Source organism: Protopterus annectens, chromosome 10.part0 (assembly GCF_019279795.1).
Source record: "Protopterus annectens isolate FY-2018-M chromosome 10.part0, PAN1.0, whole genome shotgun sequence".
NCBI classification, from domain to species: Eukaryota; Metazoa; Chordata; order Ceratodontiformes; family Protopteridae; genus Protopterus; species Protopterus annectens.
The window spans coordinates 23,034,590-23,055,628 of NC_056744.1; the positions used below are offsets into that span (position 1 = coordinate 23,034,590).

Consider the following 21,039-nt stretch of genomic DNA (forward strand, 5'->3'; position numbering starts at 1 on the left):
AATTGCAGAAGTACCTGCAATACTAAAAGGACTGTTCTCACCTCCAGGATATCAATATTCATAAGTACTTACTGAGCTACTGACTTGTGAAGTTCTTAAGAAGCCTAGCCTTACATTCCCATGATAGTTTTGTAGCCCTTACATTTTGTGTACTAATACCCCAGAGGCAGGCTGAACATTGACATGTTGGTCGTTTTCCCTTTCTGTAAGGGACATGGATGCTAATTGGAGGTGAATTTATGACTTTCCATCCAGTCATCCAAATTTCATTTGAGCAGAGTAACAGAAGTACTTTGCTTTATGTGGAGAAGAAGACAATGCCACAGAAGCGATATTCTCAGTGATACATAACTATCCCTCCATGTCCTGTTTTATGTTGCAAAAGAGACTGAGCTCCCTTGAGTGGATGTTTGCAATGCCATTGAACTTGCGTATGTCTTAACAGGTCTGACAGGATAGGGTTTGTTCAGGCTCTTTACAAAAGGCAGATGTCACCATATCATTAGATCTTTATAGTGGTTGATGGTTTGAGATTAGGATTCCCACAGGGCTAGGATTATTGGGGGGGGGGGGTCATCAGCTACCTTAAGCTAGTGGCAACAGTTAGGCAGAATAAACAGACTTGCTCATCTTATATACATAAGGTACTATAATGGCTAAACTAAAAATAATACCGGACAACTGGATAAACAATGTAAATTAAAGCATAGTCTATGGTTGAAAACAATTACAAGTAAATAGAGTATCTGAACGACAAGAACACATTTGCTCTGCATCAGGAATGAAAATTCTAAACTGGGTCTGGAGAGTGGTTACTTGTGCCTAAATTGGACATGTTGTGGATACATCAATATTATCTACACTAGCACAAACTACTGGTTATGGAATTAAGATCAAAATAAGTAGGAAACATCATATGAAGGGAAGGAAACTTTTTCAAATATGTTGTGATGCCACATGTGTTAAGAAGCCAACCTATAAAATTATTAAAGTCTTCAAGCGTCAAGCTGATCTTCTGTTCTTCTAGTGAAAGAAATCAGAGCGCCGATATGAACTCTGGATGGATGACTTAACTGGTACTAATTTGGGGAAAAGAGCATAGGTTCATAGGTAGGTACTAGGCTATTGGCCCAAGGGCCTATGCAAGCCTAGCCAACAAGGTTCCCTGGCTTACGCCACCCAAGAAAGTTATTTTCCTGTGCCACTGACGAGCAGACACACAGAAGTGATCCCCGGGGTGTATTTCCTATTTCCCATCCACTCATCAAGATTTTTCTTGAAGAGTGCTAATGGAGAACTTTGCTTGACATAGATGGGTAGCCTGTTCCAGAGTATGGGAAGTCTCTGGGATAGGAATCTATCCCTCCAGCATGTCCTGTTTATTGTGGTGACAAGGTTTAGTTCCCTAGAGCATGTACCTTGGTGGGATTGGGATTTCTTTAGGTGTAGCATGTCCAACAGCTCTGGGTTTGACATAGCTTTGTATGTTAGGCAGAGATCACCTCTGAGTAGGCGATATGCTACGAAGTAAAGCTAGAGTTTTTTGAGGCGGTCAGTGGTGGGCATTTGTTTGAGTCCAGTAATCCTCTTTGTGGGGTACTTCTGTGGCCTTTCCAGCTGCTGCAGATGTCTTGTGAGGTACATTCCAAAAGGGGCGTTGTACTCTATAATGGGTCTAATGAGTGATGAGTACACGGTAACGATGACCCTCTTTTTTCCTGGATGAGAACCCTTTTATGATGAGGTGTGCCATGTAGAAGGACTTCCTAACTACTGTGGCGATGTGACTATCAAAGGAGAGACTACTGTCCACCTGGGTCCCAAGGTCTCTTATCACGCATTCGGTGTTAAGTAGATTGCTGCCTATGTGGTAGTTCATGGGTACAGAGTTTTTACCAAAGGGGATGACACTGCACTTTTTGGCATTGAGCTTGAGGCCATGGCTCTCACACCAGGCATCTGTCTCAGTGAGGCCCTTCTGTAGGATGTCCACATCATTTGGGGACTTGACTATGGTTCCTAGTTTGCAGTCATCTGCGAACTTCGTTAGCCAGAGGCCTTCTGTGTTAGCCTGTACTTCAGAGAAGTAGATACCAAACAGGAGCGGTCCCAGGATGGAACCCTGTGGTACTCCACTTGTCACTGGTTTGAGGTCAGATTTGGAGTCTGCAACTTTTACAGTGTGGGTTCTGTCAGTGAGCCAGTTGGCAACCCATCTTGTGACGTAGGGATTTATGCCTAGTTTATTGAGTTTAGCTATAATTCCAGAATGGGGGATGGTGTCAAAAGCCTTGGCGAGGTCAAGATAGGCTGTGTGAACCACTTTACCCTCATCTACGGCTTTGGTGACTGCCTCAAAGAAGTCGATCAGGTTCAGGAGGCATGCTCTGCTTTCACAAACCCGAACTTGGTGGGATCCAGAGTTTGGAGGTTACCAATGTCTTTGTTTATGAGTTCCATGATGATACGTTCCATGGCTTTGCAGACCAGGCTCGTCAGGCTAATAGGTCTATAGTTCCCAAGATCAGTGGTGGCTCCCCCTTTGTGGAGTGGGATAACTGTTGCTGTGCGCCATTCAGTGGGCACAAAGCCTGATGCGAGGCTATTATTGAACATGATGCTTAAGTGGGGAGCCAGTTCATTCTGAAGTTCATGTAAAACGCAGCCTAGGATGTTGTCCGGTCCCATGGATGCTGTGTTTTTGGCTTTAAAGAGGGCAGCTTTCACCTGCGTAGTTGTGATTACTGGGACTCTGCATTCTTCCTGTATAGATATGGGCCCTTTAGGGGGTGAGGGAGGGTAAAGTTAGCACTGAACCTATCTGCCAGGATGTTGGAAATATCAGTTGGTTCTGTAATTTTCATGCCTTTGTGCTGTAACTCAGAGCAGATCTGGGTGTTGCCATTGAGATTCTTGACATAGCTATAGAATGCTTTGTGGTTGTCCTTGGAATTACTGGCAATTTTATTTTCATAGCTAGCTTTGGAGGATCTTATAAGGGATCTCAGCTTCTTACTGAGGCTGACCAGGGAGCTTCTCCACTCATGGGATTTTACTCTCTTTTGCAACAGTTTCTTCCTTCTGTTGTACAGTTTGTTTATGGCAGGGGACCACAAGATTGGCTTCCTTTTTTTGGAGGATAGTGTCTTGGTTCTGTTTGGGATAGCACGATCCATGCACTCGTATAAGTGCTTATAAAGTGCATTTGTGTAGGATTCAGCAGTTGTAACTGTATTGTCCATCTGCATGGGAGTCATGAAGTTCACTACTTCTGTCTTAAGAAGCATGAAGTTGGCTTTGGAGAAATTTCTTACTGTGGTTTCCTTAATTGGGGGTGGGATGTGGATATCAAGGTGTGATTAGTTTATGGTCAGATCGGACCAACGAGGAGTTGACTTCAGGTGTGGAGCACTGGTCATTCATGTTGGTAATGACTAGGTCTAGGATATTGTTGCCCCTGGTGGGGGTGTGGATAAATTGATCTAGGGCATTGGAGTTTATGAATTCCAGAAAGCGTTCAGCTAAGGAGTTGGTACAAGAGTACTTTTCCCAGTTAATGGTGGGGTAGTTGAAGTCACCCATTATTAGGGTGTTTGGTTGAACCCTAATATTTTCCAGTACATCAAGAAAAGAGGAGTGGGAATCATGGGGCATGGTGGGGGATCTGTAGCAAGCTACAATTTGGATTGCAGTTTTGCCAAGAGTTAGTTGCACTTGGATAACCTCGGATGCATTATGCTGAGCAACTAGCCTGGAGGTGTGGATATCCTTAATGAATATGGACACACCCCCACCTTTGGTGTTTCGGTCCAGGTTAGATGGCCGAAAAGTGTGGTATGAGTTATAGCCTGGTAGTGCAGGGGTGCTCTCTGGAGCCTTGAACCAGGTCTCAGTCACTGCACAGATATCGATGTTCTCCATTTTAAGGAGTGCCTCGAGTGAGTGCATTTTGAAATTTAGACTTCTAGCATTGAGTAGCATTACCCTCAGTTTTTGCTTGCCTGTTCCTGTTATGGTGGTGAGTTTGTTACTTGAACCCTGCCTAAAAAAGGCACTATTGGGGCAGCAAGAACCTTAGCCAGTATCCGGAATCCTAGGGGCGACAGGTGCAGCCCATCTGTGGCAAAGCATCGTGGTCTGTCGACCATGTCATCCCAAGCAGACAGATACTGGATTCCCTTTGAATGACACCAGAAACTTAGCCATTTGTGAAATCAATCATTTTGTCCTTGTACTGCGGTATCATTCTGGGTGATGGCAGATAAATAGAAGTTATGTCCTTACCATAACGTTCCATGTGGAGTGTTCATCTCGCCTTTGTTCTTACACCTGGGTTCGGAGCCGATCCTCGGCTCCGTGTCGGCCGCTTGGCAAAGCTCTGCATCGAGAAGAAGCTCGAGACCAACCTAACTCCCACAATCCCCCTCTGCCTTTACCTCAGATCTAGTTTGCAAGCAAACCAGAAGTCAACAGAGAGAATATAACACATTCATGCCAACAAGAACAACATAGCTGAAAAATATATTCACAACAACTGCTTAAGGCAGAAGCAGGAGAACCAAACCAGACACCTAAACTGGACGTTCTTCCTGAGGGTGGGAGGGTGGGAATGTAAGAACAAAGGCGAGATGAACACTCCACATGGAACGTTATGGTAAGGACATAACTTCTATATGTGAGAGTGTTCAATCTCGCCGTTTGTTCTTACACCTGGGTAGCGTCCCTAGCTCCATGTTCCTGAGGAACTCACGGGAGAACGTTCCTGAGCACAGTGGAACCAAAGGTTGCCCTGTCCCTAGAAATCCTGTCTACTTTGTAATAAGTAATGAATGTATGTGGTTTAGACCAAGTAGCAGCCGCACAAATAGTGTCTAACGGTAGGCGGGCTGCATGAGCCAGGGATGTAGATACTGATCTTGTAGAGTGCCCTTTGGGCTTGACAGGTAAAGTTTGCTCCGAGGCAGTATAAACAAAAATAATATAATCTGAAAGCCATTTGGAAAGGTTCGTTTTGTAACTGCCATACCCTTCTTGCTGTCTGCAAAGGCTATAAAAAGCTGGTCTGTTTTTCTATGATCTTTTGTTCTATCCAAGTAAAATCTGAGTTGTCTATGAACATCTAACTTGTGTAACATGTATTCCAGCTTATTGGAGTGGTTTTTGAAAAAGGTGGGGAGCTCAATGGACTGATTAATATTATTAACGGAGCAAACTTTGGGAAGAAAAGATGGATTAGTGCGAAGAGATACTCTATCAGGGTGAAAGATCAAATAAGGGTGTTTAACGGAAACAGCTTGAAGCTCCGACACCCGTCTGGCCGATGTAATAGCCACCAAAAAGAGGGTCTTCCATGACAAAAACTTCAAGGGACAGGAAGAGGCTGGTTCAAAAGGTGGTAGCATCAGCTGAGATAAAAGAAGGTTCAAGTTCCAAGGTGATGTAGGACTTCTAACTGGAGGTCTAATATGGAAAGATCCTTTTAGAAAGGCCTTACAAAGTCTGTGAGCCATAATAGGAGCCCCACTTTCTTCCACATGAAAGTTTGAAATGGCAGCCAATTGCACTCTCAAAGTGGCAGGAGAAGCTCCTTGGTGGAACAGTTCGGTTAAAAACTCCAAGACCCTATTTAGAGGAGCTATCACGGGGTCCAATTGATGTGTATTTGCCCAGTGCACAAAACGCTTCCATTTACTAGTGTAAATTTTTGTAGTGGAAGCTTTATGAGAAGCCACCAGGATATTTCGAACTGCAGGGGAAAGAAGATCAGATCTGGCTAAGAAGCGAAGCGGAGCAGCCAAGCTGCTAGTCTGTGGGAGAGTAGCGACGGGTGGGAAGCCCCTGACGAGTGGGTCAGTAGATCCGGCTCCGGGTCCAGGATCCAGGGTTCCCGAATTCGGTGTGCCAGAAGAAAGGGAAACCAGATCTGACGAGGCCAGAATGGGGCAATGAGGATAATTGTCCTTTGCAGGTTGTTGGCTTTCTGTAGAAATTTTGCAATCAGGGGAACAGGAGGAAAAGCGTACAGGAGACCCGGGGCCAATCGTGAACCAGAGCGTCCCTGGGGACTTCCCTGGAGGGGGTAATAGGGCAAAATAGCTTCTGCATTTGGCGTTCATTGGAGACGCAAACAGATCGCAGGAAGGCTGGCCCCACTTGCGAAAAATTTCCTTCGCAACTGACTGTTTGAGGGACCACTCGTGAGGTAACAGGATGGCTCTGCTCAACCTGTCCGCTATGACGTTGGATAACCCCGGGATGTGCGTTGCTATCAGAAAGCGACCCGTGGACTCCGCCCATTGCCAAATTCTCATGGCCTCTCTGCATAGTTGATAAGACTTGGTTCCCCCTTGTTTGTTTATGTACCATACTACGGACATGTTGTCCGATTGAACTGCAATTGTCCCTAGAGGAAGGAGGGGAGCAAAGTGTTGCAACGCTAGAAACACTGCCCTCAACTCTAGAACATTGATGTGCAGGTTGTACTCCAAATTGGACCATTCGCCTTGGACTGTCTGTCCCTGAAAGATGCCCCCCCACCCTATCAGGGAAGCGTCCGTGGTCACCGTAGCTGTCGGCGTGGGTAGCACAAATGGTCTTCCGCTGGAAAGATTGCAAGTCTGAAGCCACCAAGCCAGATGTGATTTGCATATGTTTGTGATGTGGATTTCGTGCGTCAGGGATAAGTGTTGGAATGACCATTGTGCAAACACTAGCCATTGAAGAACTCTCATGTGCAGTCTTCCCAAGGGTATCGCAATGAGAGAAGCTGTCATGAGACCCAAAACCTTCAGAACCAGTTTTGCTGGGGATTTTCTGGATAATAGAAGAAGAGATATATGGTTTTGTAGGGAGGCTATCCTTTCTGGAGGAAGTCTTAGGATTAAGCAACGCGTATCCAATTCTGCTCCTATGAATGAGATATGCTGTGATGGCTGTAGTAAAGATTTTTCGAAATTTACGGAAATTCCGAGATGAACACAGAGTTGAAGTGTGTAATCCCTGGCCTGAATCAGTCGGCCGGTGGTGGCAGAAAGGAGCCAGTCGTCCAGATACGGAAACACCTGGAATCCCAGGCGCCTCAGGTGAGACGCTACCACTGCCATACATTTGGTGAAAACCCTGGGGGCTGAGGTCAGACCAAAGGGCAGGGCTCGAAACTGAAAGTGACTGGCTCCCAGCCGGAAGCGCAAGTGATCCCTGGACGCCCTGGCCATTTTGATGTGGTAGTATGCGTCCTTTAGATCTATTGAGCACATCCAGTCGTCCTTCTGTAAGAATGGAAGGATCGATTGAAGCGTGACCATCCGGAACTTTTCTTTCTTGATGAAGGTATTGAGTTTGCTTAGGTCCAGAATTGGCCTCCAGTCCCCTGTCTTTTTTGGAACTAAAAAGAACCTTGAGTAAGTTCCGAATCCTCTCTGGTCCGCTGGGACTGGTTGGATGACTCTTTTTTCTAGCAGCTTTGAAATTTCTATAGCTGCATGGCCTCGCAGATGGGGCGGAACATCTGGGAGTCTTTTTTGAGGAATTGGGGGCAACAGGAAAGGAATTCTGTAACCTCTGGTAACAATGCTTTTTACCCAATTGTCTGATGTAAGACTTTGCCAGGCCTGAGGGTATAAAGCTAAACGACCCCCGACTGCCTCCAGAGCAGGACAGCCGGGCCTCCTCTCAGGAGTGCTGGAAAGGTTTCCCAGGGAGTGTATCCCTGTCACCTTGGTTTTGCGGACCCCCTCTGCCGCCAGGGTGATGTCTTCCACCTCTGCCCCCTCCACTGCCTCTAGAGGGGGCATCACCCTGTGTGCCTGGGAAAGAGCCTTGGGGTTTTCGAAACCACATTTTCCCACCACGTTTGCCCTTTGGGGTACGGTCTGGATGGGGTGGAAAAACGGACTCCGACAGCAGACAGAGTCTTTCCCTCTTGCTCACACCGGGTAAGGGTCTCCTTTACTTTTGGGCCAAAGAGAGTGGCACCGTCAAATGGGGCGTTAGTAAAGGAAGACTTGAAGGCTTCCGCAAAGGAACATAAGCGCATCCAGGATTGTCTACGAAGAGCAATCGCTGAAGCCGCTGCCCTACTCGACCCTTCGGCTGCGTATGAGATCAGCCTCATGGACGAGTTTGCAATAGATGTAAGGGCATTGAGATGTGCTGTAACTTTCTCCGAGACAGCAGCATCTGTAGTACCCTGGAGGGTATCTCCCAACTCTTTGATTAGATCCCTCTGTAAACGTGTAAAATGGGTCAAATAGTTCAGGGATCGCATAGAAAAAGCCGCTGAACTAAAAATGCGCTTCCCATACCTGTCCATAGTCCTAGAATCTCTGTTAGGCGGATGGACAGATGAGGAAGATTCAGACATCTCCTTTTTTGTGGCCGCTGCCACCACCATAGCGTCCACTGGAACTCCCTTTGTTAGATAAGCCTTGTCTTGGGGGGCTGTAATATATTTATTAGGCTTTCTAGGGTCAGGTGCCTCCCACGCCCTCCGAGCAATCAATTCCATCAATTCATCGAAGGGCGGAGTAACCCAAGAGGAGGAAGGGCAAGCACCGAATGCCTTCAGCAAGACTGACTCATCCTCAGAAGGGGGTAGGGCTTGCCAATCACCTCTCTGTTTTAGGATCTCCAGGATGTCAGAAAAGGGGACATCCTCTGAGGGTGATTTAGGGGACCCTTCTGACTCATCCAAGTCAGTGTCCGATGTCATGGATTCCTGTGGAGAATCCAAGTGTCTCCTCTTACACAATCTTTTCCTCGGAACTTCTTCGGTGGGGGCATCTGATGAAGCCTCCGAGGAAGAGGGGGCACCCTCAAGGGGTGGCTGAGACACTGGTGCTCGACGCTTAGATGTAGCCGTGGGTGCAGAGGAGGATAACGGACCTTTATGGGAAGGAGAAGCTGTCTCTGCTGAAGTGGTTGTCTGAGTAGACAACACCTTCCTCATGAGATCGAAAGCCCCCAGGTCCCGAGTCGAGGCATCCCCAGGTTCCGAAGAAATTGAAGGAATCCCCGAGACAGGCACCGATGGCATCGACCCCGAAGACGGAGCCGAGTCGATCCGAGCCGAGGCTCCGAGAGGGAGAGTCGGAACCAAAATATCGGTTCGACTCTCAGTCCACGATCCAAGGATGGATCTTCGGCTCCGAGACTCCGGTACTGGATCCGACGGAGTCGAGGTGAACGGTGCCGACCGAGAAAAGACAGTTCCGGCACCGAGGGCTCCACAATCAACAGATCAGCCTCTCCCGGCTCCGAAGACTGGATAGGCCTCGGAGGAGGAACAGGTGGAGATAAGGGAAGGCCTTCGAGTCTCGACACCAACTGAGAGGAGACAGAGATGAGCTTGGATAAGGCCGTATTCTCCATCAATTTCTGCACCACGCGGTCTACATCGGTGTCGGAGAGGGGCCTTGAAGAATGCGTCGAAGGAATCGAAGACGGAGCCGACCTCAAAAGTACAGGAGGAGGAAGCTCCGTCACCGGTTCCAAGACTCGAGGCTCGGTAACTGACAAAAGTTCAACACTCGGCCCCGAAGCCTGTGGAACCGGTGATCGAACTTTAAATGAAGAGCTCGGAGCCGATGACATGGGCTCCGACGTCTTCAATTCCTTCGAGGATTTAGATGCCTGGTCTGATGCATCCAGAGCCTCTTGGAATGCAGGCTTCAAAAGGCCCCTATCCATAAGTTTCCTGCGCCTATCTGTCATGACCCTTCCACTGAAAGAATGGCAGATGGAACAGTCTTCCTGCAGATGGAGAGGGCCAAGACAGTAGACGCAGGAACTATGATTATCTGTGACGGACATTTTCTGTCCACATTGGCACCTTTTGAAGCCTGATTTAGCCTTTTCAGACATGTTAACAAAGTCAAATCCAGGTATAATAGAAAAGCCAGTACAAAAAGTCAAATCCAGTAAAAAATTGTCAAATCCTGTAAGTAAGTCAAATCCTGTAGTCAATCCAGTAAAAGTTAAATGGTGGGGTAGGCCCCGAGCGAATAAACTCTAAGAAAGTATATAAATACTATATACGGAACCGAGAAACCCTCGATACACTACTCACACACACACAGTCAACTTTAAAGAGAAATATTTTTATCCAAAATATAAGAAATAATAAATCTTAGCTTTGAGGTGGTCCGAGCTCATCAAATATGATGCGAACGTTGCAGCGGCAAACTAGATCTGAGGTAAAGGCAGAGGGGGATTGTGGGAGTTAGGTTGGTCTCAAGCTTCTTCTCGATGCAGAGCTTTGCCAAGCGGCCGACACGGAGCCGAGGATCGGCTCCGAACCCAGGTGTAAGAACAAATGGCGAGACTGAACACTCTCACATTATAAGGTTACTGTTAGGACTGAGTTCTACTAACAGCACATTCCAGCTCTATCAGGGAAGTTATTTATTTTTTTTTTTTTGGGGGGGGGGGGCTGCAGATACATGTCAAAACAATAATACTACCTTTTACATGCAGGAAGACCACTCTCCTTTAAAATGTTTGAAATTATCCTTAAAGCAAGTACAACCAGACAGGTTACCTCATATTTATCATTCAACAGTTCAGCCAGGATTCCACAATCCCAATGTTTAAAAGACATTACAGTGTAAGCACAGGTTTGAAGTCTGGGAATCTAGGGTAGGAGAGTCAAGTGGGCTACTCTTTGGCCCCTGCATTTCAGAAGGAGTAAGGAGGAAACATGGATTCCAGAGTTTCTCTCAGTATCATTAACATACATGATACAATACCTATCATTTTTGACCTTAGTAGCTAGAGGATAAATAATCAGAGACTAGGATTTTAACACCAATACCCAGGAGGCCATCCTTACAAAAACTTCTGGTACTTTTCTTGACAAGTATGAGCAATATTGTCAAAAGGACAGTATTATTGTTGTGGGATGGCTGCCAGCCAGGAAGATGGCACAAATGCTCACAAGAAAAACGGTAAGGGCAATAGTATGACACCTCGAGTTACCCAGTAAGGGTAATAGTATGACACCCAGAGTTACCCATGGTGGTAGTCCTGAACAAAACCCTATGACGAAGTAACTACAGTGTGGCTCTGCTGTTAGTGTTCAGAAATCAACAGGAGGACTAAGAGATAAAATACTTTAAGTCTGTCAACCGTCATATAACTCCAATTAACCACATCTGAGTACCTCAAGGCACTACTTGTTCATATTACTTAAATCTTCCATGATTTATACAGCTGGCTGAAAAGCACATGTACATAAATAAGATACATGAATAACAAAGTTACAAAGTTGGAGTAACACGTCAACTGTTTATGCATATCTTTATTCATACAGAACACAAATGACTTTAAACATCAAATGCAGCAGCAACAAAACCCAAATAATCCACCATGGCAGAGTGCAAATAAAATCTTTAATAACCAGGATAAGCGTTTTCGAGTAATCCAACTCTTTTTCAAATCCAAGTACAAAACATGAAAAAACACATACCTATGGTTTTGTTGTTGCTGTATTTGTTGTTTACCAATTTGGTCCTTCAGTTCTGCTACTTCTGGTTTTGTTTGTTTGTTAAACATCAGCTGAAGCACAAAAAATGCTGTTCAAATTGTTAAAGTATACTCATCAAAAATAAACATCTAAAATTCAGAAGCAGTTTATACTTTGCTGCAAGTGTAGTCCCAAATGTTTCACTCCACCAGGAGTCAACAACCAGAACATGCTTTCAGAGTCAAAGATAATTCTTCCAAGTTCTGAAGAGACACAGAAAAACTTAGATTAAAAAATAATTCATCCAAATCAAGAAGACAGAAATCAGACTGCCTTACTACTTACTCATCCCCATCTGGACAAAGTCCGGTTGTCTCATCATATTTTGTGCAATAGATATCATGACTGTAGTTGAAGGTGCCATCACGACGACGCACAGGCCTTCTGCGGCGCTGGTTTACAAAGTGCCAGTGAAAGCAGGTGAAAGGGCGGTGTTGGGTGCATTTGTGCTGCGCAAAAAGTGCACAATGCTCAGTGCGGAATTCTTTTAAATATCTACAAGAAAAAAATTAATGTTAAGAGCACACAAAATTTAAGAAATCGGACTAAATGGCATTTACATGAAACAATTTTTCTGATTAAATTTTTATTCTTCACATGCACCTATACACTGGTCAAAGTTTTCAATTTGCCTCCTCTGAAAAGGCACATCACCTGATCCATAAGCAGGGTCATCCTGCTTATTCTTACCAACCCTGAGCACTTTACTGAGGGGGAAAAAATGCAACAGAAACATATTCGTGCAGTACATGTAAAATGTATCAGATACCTAAAAGCTACTTAAGTGAAAACAAAAATATACACACTGAAAATAATAGCAAAATCTGAAGATTTTACACCATATTAAAATTTCAACACTATCCACAGACCAGTGATATAAAAGAATAAAGCCCCAAGACCCATATCACTGAACTAGGACTGGAACAGGGAGCTTAGAAGCAACCAGTCGTGATCAACTTGCCCATCTCTGCAGGGGTTGGGGGCATGGCAGGTTCACCTGCTGCACTGCTGGTCTCTACGGGAATGCAGGAAAACATCAACAGTAGCTTTTGGAGCAGACCAACTACACACTGCACATAAGCCAGGGAGAAGTGCAACTAAATGGAGGGAAATGCAAGCGACCTCCCCAGGCAGCAACACTAGCACAGTTACTGGTCGCCACTGGGAGGTAATTTGGTGAAGGGACCTGAACATCACCCTGCAGGGGGAATTTATGGGCTTGGGAGGGTCTTGCCCATGTCATGCACAAATGGGCTGTAAGGCTCTCATGCTGGCTGAATGGGCCAGTTTTCATCCCAAAGGAGAAATGAACAGGGTTTTATAGGGCGTTTGGCAGGTCAGGTCTGAATGCTTCAGACGGTAGTAAAAAAAATCCTAAAACAATGCTGGGTAACAGTTGCAGATTAAATTCAGAGAGATGATTATTGTGACACAAAGTCTGAAATTTAATTCAATAACCAACCTCACCATAATGCAAAGGCAACAGAAAGTTTGGTGTTAGTCAACACATCTAACAAGAAAAAAAAATTGCTTTATCATAAAGTAAAAATGTAGAGAATCAAATGGGATGCCATGCAGTTCTTGCATCGTGTGCTCCTGTCTAGGAATGAACACTGAGGAGTACACACGTCTGCTTTAGCTTACAGGACAAAAAGGATTACCGTTGCCATGAAAAGTTCTCTGGTCTGGGGCAACTAAATGAGATACCGGCAGCTTTTAAATCATGCAGCACTCAACACAGAAAGCTTTACGATACGCTGTGGTCTTTAAATGGAGATGAGGGTTATGAGAGACATACTAAGACAGACGATGGTAGAATAAGGAAAGCAGTTGTCTGACTTAAGGCAGGATTTCTTGTATTTGAAAATTAAAGCAAACAAAAGATGAAGAGAGGGACAGTCGGTGGAACTCACTATAAGAAGGTTATTTACACTGGGTGAATGTTGTCATTTGTTTTCATTCACATTTAAAAAACACACAAAATCTATAAAAGCAACTGTTAGGAAGATGTAACCAATGAGAGTGCACTAAGGTAGAGACAAAGATAAACTTAACTCACTGTCGGGGGGGGGCTGGGTCACCAAAACTTGTGCAAAAAGTCAATAAAGCACATTATTAGGATTACTTGTCCAAGTTATTAACTATATGCAGACAGCAATCCAAGCAAACATATTTAATGTTTAGCTTGAAGGTCAGCAAGCACCACCACTGGCAGCAGTCTAGTTTGCAACATTCTATCAGGATCTGTGGTAGCAATTATTCCTGGGTCCACACTAGTAAAATATTCAATATTCAAGATTTTCAACATATAAACCTATACAGAGGTTCAAAATTTGAGATTTTTCAACTTTGTGGTCTTTAGCATTTTGGCCTTTTGTTATTATGGTCTCAAGATTTAGATTTTTCTTTTAACGCTTTCTTAGTATATGCATATACACATAATACGCAAAAACACACATGCACACACTTACATATTTATACATTTACACCAAAACATTTTCCAAAGAAAAAGTGGCAAGTAGCAAAGGAGTTATACTAATTCCAATAAATAAGAAGCATCAGACTTTGACAAGGACTACACATTTCTGCAGTTTGTTTCCCACCCTCCTGGTATAGTGTTTTTAAAGTTGGTGGCTTTGCAGTTGCCCGCCCCTAGTGTAAATTTGATCTGGGACCCTCCTCCCAGTCTAGTGTCATTACCTCATTCTACCCAGTACAGGGAGAACATTTGAGAAGGCCAATCAGCTTAGTTTCTGCTACTCCTTTCTCTCTTTCCACTAAAAAAAAAAAAAAAACTTTTTCTAAGCTTGTTTCCTGCCTTTCCTGTGGGTAGTCTAACCTGGCTATAGATTTGTGGTATCCAGGACTATATCTAGGCTTCTAGGGCTCGAGCCTTTCTGTGTTGGAGGGAAGCCTTCTAGCTTAATTTTGTTTCTTAGAACTAGCCAGTTTTTTGTTTCAGCACTTGTTCATAACTTATTGTAAGCACTAAATAAGCTACAAATTACTACAGCACTCAACTTTCCTGACTGTCTAGAGGAAAACAGTTTCTAGTACTTAACAAACAAGCACCTATCCAGGTATGTCTAAGGGTCAGCCCCCAGTGTTTTCTCCTGTCTACCTGATGAATCTGGGCATCTTGGGGCAATGCAGTAATTGCCTCGTACACAGACAACCCTCTCCTCCTACCACCCAACACTACAACCTGTGAGAGATGCACTTATATAGCCAAACTGGAAGCAAAGCTCTCTTCACCCAAGACTGGACCAGACAGTCAAGAGGAGAAGGTAAACACTTGCACCACACCACACTCAGCACATAGTCCCTCAAAACCTACACCAGCAAAACACACACACAGGAACACAAAACACACAACTACATTCGCGGAGGCTCTCAGTAAAAACCTGCCCAAGCAACAGGGACCTCCAAAGCAGAAACACAAGCAACCTCCACCCCCCCCAACCCAACCCAAATGACACATAGCCCACAAACTCAGTGTGCCACTCAACCACAGCCCATAAGGCATAACAACGTACCCAAAACACTAGTCATAGGTGACTCTATAGTCAGGCACACTGATGTTCTACTCACCAGGCTAAACAAGGAGAAAGTTACTGTCAGCTGCCTGTCGGGTGCCAGGATCTGCCACATAACGCATGCACTCAGGTCACTCCACAACAAGTACAAATATGACTCTGTCATTGTCCATGTTGGTGTGAATGACCTGAGACGTACCTCTTTGGACTACGTGAAAAGGGACATGGAGGAGTTGTCCGATCTTGTAGCCCAGGCAGGTATGACCCTAGCCCTGAGTAACATCCTGCCATCACCCAGAATGATACCACACTACAAGGACAAAATGATTGACTTCAACAATTGGCTAAGTTTCTGGTGTCATTCTAAGGGGATTCAGTATCTGTCTGCCTGGGATGACATGATAGACAAGCCACGATGCTTTGCCAGAGACGGCCTGCACCTGTCGCCCCTGGGATTCTGGACACTGGCTAAGGTTCTAGCCACCCCTATAGTGCCTTTTTTAGGCAAGGTTCAAATGACAAATTCACCACCCTAACAGATACAGGCAAGAAGAATCTGAGGGTATTGCTACTCAATGCTAGAAGTCTAAACCTCAAAATGCACTCTCTCGAGGCACTCCTTAAAATGGAGAACATCGACATCTGTGCAGTGACAGAGACCTGGTTCAAGGCTCCAGAGAGCACCCCTGCATTACCAGGCTATAATTCATACCACACCTTTCGGCCACCTAACCTGGACCGAAACACTAAAGGCGGAGGCGTGTCCATATTCATTAAGGTTATCCACACCTCCAGGCTAGTTGTTCAGCATAATGCATCAGAGATTATCCAAGTGCAACTAACTCTGAGCAAGACTGCAATCCAAATTGTAGCTTGCTACAGATCCCACAACATGCCCCAGGATCCCCACTACTCATTTCTTAATACACTGGAAAATATTAGGGTACAACCTAACACCCTAATAATGGGCGATTTCAACTACCCTACCATTAACTGGGAAAACTACTCATGTACCAACTCTTGTGCTCAACGTTTTCTGGAATTCATAAATTCCAATGCCATGGATCAACTTATCTACACCCCCACCAGGGGCAGCAATATCCTAGACCCGGTTATTACCAACATGGTGCTCCACACCAGAGGTCAATTCCTCGTTGGTCAGATCCGACCATAAGCTAATCACCCTAGACATCCACATCCCTCCCCCACCCCCCATTAGGGAAACCACAGTAAAAAATTTCTCCAAAGCCAACTTCACGCTTCTTAAGACAGAAGTGGCAAACTTCACGACACCCATGCTGACGGACAATAGAAGTATGACTGCTGAATCCTACACAAATGCACTTTATAAGCACTTACATGAGTGCATGGATCGTGCAATCCCTAACAGAACCAAGATGCTATCCTCCAAAAAAAGGAAGCCAATCTGGTGGTCCCCTGCCATAAACAAACTTTACAACAGAAGAAAGAAACTGTTTGCAAAAAATAGTAAAATCCCATGATTGGAGAAACTCCCTGGTCAGCTACAGTAAGAAGCTGAGATCCCTCATAAAATCCTCCAAAGCTAGTTATGAAAACAAAATTGCCACTGACTCTAAAGACAACCACAAAGCATTCTATAGCTATGTCAAGAATCTCAATGGCAACACTCAGATCTGCTCTGAGTTACAGCACAATGGCACTAAATATACAGAACCAATGGATAGTGCCAACATCCTGGCAGATAGGTTCAGTGCTATCTTTACCCCTCTGTCATCCCCTAAAGGGCACATCTCTAAACCAGAAGAAAGCAAAGTTCCTGTAATCACGGCTGCACAGGTAAAAAACACACTATCCAAAGCCAAGAACACAGCATCCATGGGACCTGACGACATCCCAGGCTGTGTTCTACATGTACTACAGAACGAACTGGCACCCCACCTAAGTACCATGTTCAATCATAGCCTCACCTCAGGCTATGTGCCCACTGAATGGCGCACAGCGACAGTTATCCCACTCCACAAAGGGGGAGCCACCACAGACCCCGGAAACTACCGCCCCATTAGCCTAACGAGCCTGGTCTGCAAGGCTATGGAGCGTATCATCATGGAACTTATAAACAATGACATTGGTAATCTCCAAACTGGGGACCCCACCCAGTTCGGGTTTGTAAAAGGCAGATCATGTCTCCTAAACCTGATAGACTTCTTTGAAGCAGTCACCAAAGTCGAAGATGAGGGTAAGGTGGTTCACACAGCCTATGTAGATCTTGCCAAGGCTTTTGACACCATCCCCCACTCTGGAATTATAGATAAACTTACTAAACTAGGTATAAATCCCTATGTCACAAGATGGGTTGCCAACTGGCTCACTGACAGAACCCACACTGTGAAAGTAGCAGACTCCAAATCCAGCTTCAGACCAGTGACAAGTGGAGTACCACAGGGTTCAGTCCTGGGTCCTCTCCTGTTTGGTATCTACTTCTCTGAAGTACAGGCCAACACAAAAGGTCTTTGGCTAACGAAGTTCACAGATGACTGCAAACTAGGAGCCATAATCAAAACTCCAAAAGATGTGGACATCCTACAAAAGGGCCTTGCTGAGACAGATGCCTGGTGTCAAAGCTATGGCCTCAAGCTCAATGCCAAAAAGTGCATTGTCATTCCTTTTGGTAAAAACTCAGTACCCCATGAACTACCACATAGGTGATAGTCCACTTAACACCGAAAGTGTGATAAGAGACCTTGGAACACAGGTGGACAGTAGTCTCTCCTTTGATAATCACATCGCCACAGTAGTCAGGAAATCCTTCTATGTGGCACACCTCATCACAAAAGGTTTCTCATCCAGGAAAAAATAGGTCATTGTTCCCCTCTACTCGTCACTCATTAGACCCATTATAGAGTACAATGCCCCTTTTGGTATGTACCTCACAAGACATCTACAACAACTGGAAAGGCCACAGAAATACCTCACAAAGTGGATTACTGGCCTCAAAGAGATGCCCTATGCAGACAGTCTCAAAAAACTGCAGCTTTACTCCATTGCATATCACCTACTCAGAGGCGATCTCTGCCTAACACACAAAGCTATGTCAAACCCAGAGCTTTTAGACATGCTCCACTTAAAGAAATCCCAATCCCTACGAGCTACACGCTCTAGGGACCTAAACATCGTCACCACAATAAACAGAACATGCTGGAGGGATAGATTCTTGTCCCAGAGACTTTCCATACTCTGGAACAAACTACCTATCTATATCAAACAAAGCTCCTCATTAGCACTGTTCAATAAAAATCTTGATGATTGGATGGGACAGGAAATTCACCCCGGGGATCACTTCTGTGACCCTGCTCGACAGTGGCACAGGAAAATAATTTTCTTGGGTGGCGAAAGTCAGGGTACCTTTAGCTAGGCTTATATAGGCCCTAGGGCCAATAGCCTAGTACCTACCTACCTATGAACCTATGAAATATGCTAGAAAGACATTAGCGAGTGATAAACAAATTTTAACAGACATATCTTAAAGTGATCTGGAAGGAATGCAAGAAATGAGGAACAAACATCAGTGCAAGATGTACTATAGAGAAATCCTGTGTGTCTTGTTACTGGTCCATCACTTCCATAAAAAGATATAGCATTCTTCTTAATTTAAAGCAAAAGAAATAACTGTTGCAGCCTTATGTAATGACCAGGTCCTCCTAGCCAAGTACACACGTGTGTTGCTGTGTCTAGGATAATTTCCAATATAAATATACTAGCAATGCCAGATTAGGCTTGTGTACAAGGTGGTCCATTTGTCTAGAATGTGTCTGGACACAAAAAAACAAGACTAATTTATGTGGCTTTTGTCCTTTGGCCTAAGTGTAACTCTCTGTTGATGTGAATCACAACTCAAACATGCTGTTCAAAGAAAAAAATTCTGAAAACAAAGGCAGTCAGCTGAAAAGAGGATGGTCTTTGTTAAAATATATGTTGTACACTGCACAGTCTCGCAGTTAATTGGTCATAGCCAGCTTTAATCAGAGTTAGAAGTACTAAGAAGAGGAAATAATTTTTTCCCAAGCAAACCTGAAACACACACTTACTTTGCAGTTTACGATTGTGGGAAGTTTGTTCTTTTTCCCCACGTTCCCTCCCCAGAAGACGACCATCAGCATCCCCCAGCTCATCTCCTCATTCACTGGGTCTAACAGACCTACCTTAGCTTTAACCAGGCTCAACCTGATCCTAGTCCAGAGCTGGTCAGGATATCAGGACGCTGCATGCCACGTAGTGTGCCCTAACTCCCAGTCCCTTGTGTCAGTCTTGGCAGATCCACAGTCACTGCCCTTAGGAGATGTGTGCACACTTCTGTGCATGTGTAACCTCCTAAGGGCCCTATCATTCATGTAGCCCATAGCTGGCCAGACACATATGTTGCATACTGCAGCAAGACTTTGGGCTGCTTCCCTCTCCCTAAGGTGGCTAAGTAGACAATCAGCCAGTCATTTCCGTCCTCCACCTGAGACCCCCTCCATGTACCAGTAATCAAACACAGGTCACCGGGGGCACAGTAAGGGCTTTATTCCTTTATGCCACTGGTCCACCATGCAACTTTGCTTCCAGAACCTTCAGAAGCACTACCAGATGACTGAAAGTGATATTATTCAAAGTAAGTAAAAAAGGTAATCACGGAGAAAATACATATAACATTTTTGTCCTGAGTTATAAAATATCAATTACATTGTTTAACAAACAGTGTCAGGAGCTTTAGTACAAAGTTAAAACCAATTTTCCCCAAGCTAAGATGAAACATTCTTGCTTTATAATTTATGACCATGGGAAAATAACATTTTATGTACTGGTTGCAGCTGTTTAGGTTTATGGAAAAAAGTATAATTTCTGTAAAAGAAAGAGAATGGTTATGCATAGATAAATACAGCATTCACAGTTGTACATACCAGCACTGATGGAGGAAAGCAGCTTGTCAGAGAAACCTGCAGTCCCTCTGGCAACAAACAACCACAAAACCAGCATAGGATGGGTGGAACCATTAGTGGGTGCTTGATGGGTCTAGGACTTGACTTATTTGACATATGATTTTATACATGCATTTTATCTTCTTCAGATGTCATTTTGAGTGGTTTTATGAATGCCTGTGTATGAGCTACAACTTACTTAATCTAGAAAGAAGAAATGCTAGACATAAAGCAAAGCTGAACACAGCTGCAACATATAGCATGAATGTTTTGATGATGTCTTGCTTGCACAACCATCAACAAATTTAAAAAATTACATAACATACACTGCTTTGACAAGTGCCGTCAGACACAGCAGCAAACAGCTGAAACTGATTTTACCAAAGCCAAACTGAAACATTCTTGTTGTGTAGTTGACAATCATTTATCATGGGGAAGCTATATAGAGCAATTTAAATATCATTCGTGGTTGTATCCATTTATCAAAAATAAAGTTAGTTCTTTATATTATTTGACACTTGCAGGACTGTAATTTCTGTTAAAATATTACTACTTGATTTTTTAAACTGCACAAAGGTAGTACAGTAAGAGTAATTTTGATTGTGCAAGGTTAATTAAGTACAGTAGTCACTGCTGAATGGTACTTTAAATGGAAACGGTGGGTAAAGGGAATAGTCATGATGCAACAGCAAACACAATGGAATACTAAATTAAACCCAAAAAGTGTGCAAGTCAAACCGACCACAGCCATCACTGTCACCATTCCCCTTTTCTCCATTTTACATGGGTTCAGGGTGTCATATCAACATTAGTCAATGTGACCAAATCACCTTGAGCCAATGTTTACACAGATGAGCGGCTATCCCGGACACATAAGAATAACAACTTCTAACTTCCCATGGACAAATTCATACAACATAATTTATTAAGCACTTTTGACCCATGTTACAAACAGAAGGACTTCTGAAGAATAACATTTAATTATAACAACCCTCCCCTAAATACAAATTAAATTAGCAATAACGTACAATGAAATAAGTTA

General features: G+C 44.2%; 1 protein-coding gene across 2 annotated transcripts in view; it reads right to left on the bottom strand.

Moving 5' to 3' along the window:
- Positions 1-21,039, bottom strand: part of UNK (unk zinc finger) — an 874,631-nt gene that overhangs the window by 636,395 nt on the left and 217,197 nt on the right. Inside the window, exons 1-3 of one of the 2 annotated variants that reach the window (XM_044084967.1) lie at positions 11,807-11,938; positions 11,635-11,724; positions 11,465-11,553 (exon numbers count right to left, since the gene is read on the bottom strand). In XM_044084967.1, coding sequence (XP_043940902.1) covers positions 11,465-11,550 — 86 coding nt within the window. In that variant the 5' untranslated portion in view covers positions 11,551-11,553; positions 11,635-11,724; positions 11,807-11,938. Of the gene's footprint in view, positions 1-11,464; positions 11,554-11,634; positions 11,725-11,806; positions 12,017-21,039 lie in introns of those variants that run through there. The other variant, XM_044084965.1, reaches the window with a different exon arrangement.